The sequence below is a fragment of the Carcharhinus amblyrhynchos genome, chromosome 2, assembly GCF_965287045.1.
Source record: "Carcharhinus amblyrhynchos chromosome 2, sCarAmb.v2.hapA, whole genome shotgun sequence".
In the NCBI taxonomy this organism is placed as follows: Eukaryota; Metazoa; Chordata; class Chondrichthyes; order Carcharhiniformes; family Carcharhinidae; genus Carcharhinus; species Carcharhinus amblyrhynchos.
Window position 1 is genome coordinate 13,659,170 of NC_137325.1, and position 3,807 is coordinate 13,662,976.

Here is a 3,807-nt window from a genome sequence, read left to right on the forward strand (position 1 = left end):
TCTCTCTCTCTCACACTCTCTCTCTCTCTCACACTCTCTCTCTCTCTCTCTCACACTCTCTTACCTGGATTGTTCAAGTGCCCCCCCAAGGTTTAATGAATAATATCAGAGAATGTGGATTTGGGAACAAGTGGCAGAATGATTGTGTCTCGAGGCCAACAAGCAAAGTGGAGAGTGAGAAAATACAGGAGGGTTATTCAGAGTGGCAGTAGGTGGGAAGTAGTGTTCCATAGGATGAATCCTGGAACCACAGCTGGCCACAGTTTACATTAATGATTTGTTGTAAATTTGCAGACACCAAATTGGGAGGGGTGGTCAGTACTGAAGAGGACTGTAAAAAATTGCAGGAGGACATGTAGTAATTTTCCAATTAATTTGTCCATTCTGCCAGTTTAGGTTCAACACAAATGAGTGATAGCAGTAGGGAAATCACCTTACTTGGACATCCCGGGGTTTAGGTTGGTAGATGTAAAAAGGAATGAGTGCAAATACGTTAATCACTAGTTAGCAAGGCCGTTTTTAAAAAAAAAAACAAGCAGTAGCCTTTTATTTCTGGAGGTGGAGGGGATTAAGGGTTATGGGGAGAGGGCGGGAATGTGGAACTGAGCCACGACAGATCAGCCATGATCTTATTGAATGGCGGGGCAGGCTCGAAGGGCTAGTTGGCCTACTCCTGCTCCTATTTCTTATGTTCTTATGGAAAGTAGGGATTAATGCTAAGTGTGTATCAGCCTTCGTGGAGTGGCCTGAACTGGTCTTGTATACTTTAAAAATGGAACACCAGTAAAATGGGGAAATAATACTGGTTGAAACTGTTTTCATTCTGGGTGTAATAAAAAGGGCATGGAGGCACAGAAGATGAGGTGAAGTCTTTTTTATAGAATTCCTACTGTACAGAAGGAGGCCTTTTGTCCCACCGAATCTGTACCGACCACAGATCCACCCAGACCCAGTTCCCATAACCCCAGACGTTTATCCTGCTAATCCCCTGACACTAGGGTCAATTTAGGATGGCCAATCCACCCAACCTGCACATCTTTGGAGTGCGGGAGGAAACTGGAGCACCCAGAGGAAACCCATACAGACACAGGGAGAATGTGCAAACTACACACAAACAGTGATCTGAGGCTGGAATTGAACCTGGGTACCTGGCACTGAGGGGCAACAGTACTTAACCGCTGTGCCAACATGCTGTTCACAGGGATGATACCAAAAATACCTTGGTATACAAATCAGGAAAGGATTGATGGGCTGGATTTCTTTCCCTTGGGAAAAGGGACTAAGTGGTAACCCAATAGAAGCCTTTAAAATTATGGAAGGTTCTGGACTGATTGCAACAAAACAAATAAAGTAACAGACTGGCAGCAAAGACATAAAAGTAATTCAGATTCAGTGTTACTGTTTTTAAATGCACTGTATAAAGGTTGGACCTTTTCAACATTTGGGTTCATTTTTATTTTTAAGCTTCAAAATCAACTCACTTTTGACAACCTGATGGATTGGACCGACCCAGACAAGATGGAAAATGTGGAACTGAGAGTGGTACTGCCCAAATTCAAGCTGGAGGAGAAATATAACCTCGAATCCACCCTGACTCTAATGGGGATGGAGGATGCTTTCAGTTCCCAGCAAGCTAACTTCTCGGGGATGACCAAGAACAATGACCTGTACCTGTCGAAGGTTGTTCACAAAGCCTTTGTGGAAGTCAATGAAGAAGGCACTGAAGCAGCTGGAGCCACGGCAGCTATCATGATGTTGCGATGTGCAATGATTACGCAAGATTTTGTGGCTGATCACCCATTCCTGTTCTTCATCAGGCATAACAAAACACGCAACATTTTGTTTTTTGGCAGGCTGTCCTCCCCTTAAACCCTGCGTCGTAGCTATTGCCACCCAAGCCTGCTCAAATCAATTGGGTAATGTCCAAACAAGTGGTTTTCCAAGTGAGCTCAGTAAAACCATTGACAATCCAATGGATATTTAGGGATCGACAGGGTACTTACTGGATAGGACTTCAGTGGCAGTTGAGAGAGATGGGCTAAAATGCTAAGTTATTTTTAATTAAGTCATAAAATGACTAATTTAATTTGATACTCTTATCGCTGAATAAGTATTTACTAAGAGGGTCATGTTGAAAATAACACTGGTAAGGCAAAGGATCTATGATCGGAAATACAGATGTTTGAAAAAAACAGTTGTCTAGACATTTTAATTGTTTTAAAAAGCCAATGGCTATTTCCATTATTCAGTGTAATAAGAGGACCAAAGTCATATGATCTGGGATAGTCTGATTTTTCTTTGACTTTTTCTATCTGGTTTAATGGTGCTTTATTCCAGAATGAAATACAGTATCTTAATTCGTCCAGGCAAACAATACCATGCCCTCAAACCCCATTGCAACATTTTAACAGTTGCATCAATGATCTTAACTCAGTACTGTATCAGAAGCTTCCTTCAAGTTTTGCTCAGTTTTTGAATAGGTACCTAAATTTACCAGTGTGTAATCCCATATCCTATTGTATTCAATGATGTGGATCTCTGTGTTGGATTTGGTGGGTGGGTGGGTTGGGGGCGGGGGGAGAACAAGATGACACTAGGTTATAGTCTAACAGGTTAATTTGAAACCATAAGCTTTCAGAGCGCTGCACCTTCCTCAGGTGAAGTGGAGAGAGGTGCGCAGACACAATATATAAAAGGAATGATGATAGCCTGACACTAACGGGTAATCAAGGGTGTCAAAGGGTAAATACAGACAGTGTAAGCTAGGTGAAGAACAAGTCTTCACAAGTGCTAATAAATAAATGCAAGCAGTTAAGTATGATTATCCATTAGCATTCAGTTGGCCTGCACTGTCAGTACTTATTCTTTTGTCACTCTTGATTACCTAGGCAGCACAATGGTTAGCACTGCTGCCTCACAGTGCCAGAGATCCGGGTTCAGTTCCTGGCTTGGGTCACTGTCTGGGTGGAGTTTGCACATTCTCCCTGTGTCTGTGTGGGTTTCCTCTGGGTGCTCTGTTTTCCTCCCACAGTCTGAAAGACATGCTAGTTAGTTGCATTGACCCAAACAGGCACTGGAGTGTGGTGACTAGGGGAATTCCACAGTAACTTCATTGTAGTGTTAATGTAAACCTCACTTGCGACTAATAATTAACTTTAACTGTTAGTGTCAGGCTATCGTCACTCCATCTATATATTCTGTGCCTGCGCACCCCTCTCCACTTCACCTGAGGAAGGAGCAGGGCTCCAAAAGCTTGTTGTTTCAAATAAACCTGTCAAACTATGACCTGGTAACTTGTGACCTCCTGTACTGTATTCTAGATTAACCTTTTCTATTCTCTTAACTGTCTTGTGCAACTTCTACAGATGACTTTGGATTGCTTCTGTTCAGAAAAGAAACTCCAATAATTGGAGTGCTTTGTGTTCCTAACTACTTTTGAAGTGCAGTGAGTGAGTGGGGCTATGGGTATTAAAAGTTTTACAGCAAGGAGTGTTCAAACCTCTGGAGAAAAAGAATACCAAAATAGGTATCAGTTGCGTTTTTTGCTGTGTACAATGCCTTCATTTAGCCTTAACCAATACTGTGGAGGTTGTAAGTCTTGAAAAATCAATCATTGAAGCGCTATTGCAATTGATGCCAGAATAAAAGAAACTTTGCATTTGCCTCCTGTTTACTCCATTTGTTCATGTCTGGGTGGCACAGTAGTTTGGCACTGCAGCCTCAGTGCCAGGGATCCAGGTTCAGTTTCCAGCTCGGGTCACTGTCTGGGTGGAGTTTGCACATTCTCCCCATGTCTGCTTGAGTTTC

General features: G+C 42.6%; 1 protein-coding gene across 4 annotated transcripts in view; it reads left to right on the forward strand.

Moving 5' to 3' along the window:
• LOC145352563 (leukocyte elastase inhibitor-like) overlaps positions 1–2,566 on the forward strand; it is a 37,513-nt gene extending 34,947 nt beyond the window's left edge. For all 4 annotated transcript variants that reach the window (XM_080202598.1, XM_080202616.1, XM_080202607.1 and 1 more), the window contains exon 7: positions 1,465–2,566. In XM_080202598.1, coding sequence (XP_080058724.1) covers positions 1,465–1,869 — 405 coding nt within the window. In that variant the 3' untranslated portion in view covers positions 1,870–2,566. The remainder of the gene's footprint in view (positions 1–1,464) is intronic.
• The last annotated feature ends 1,241 nt before the right edge of the window (positions 2,567–3,807 follow it).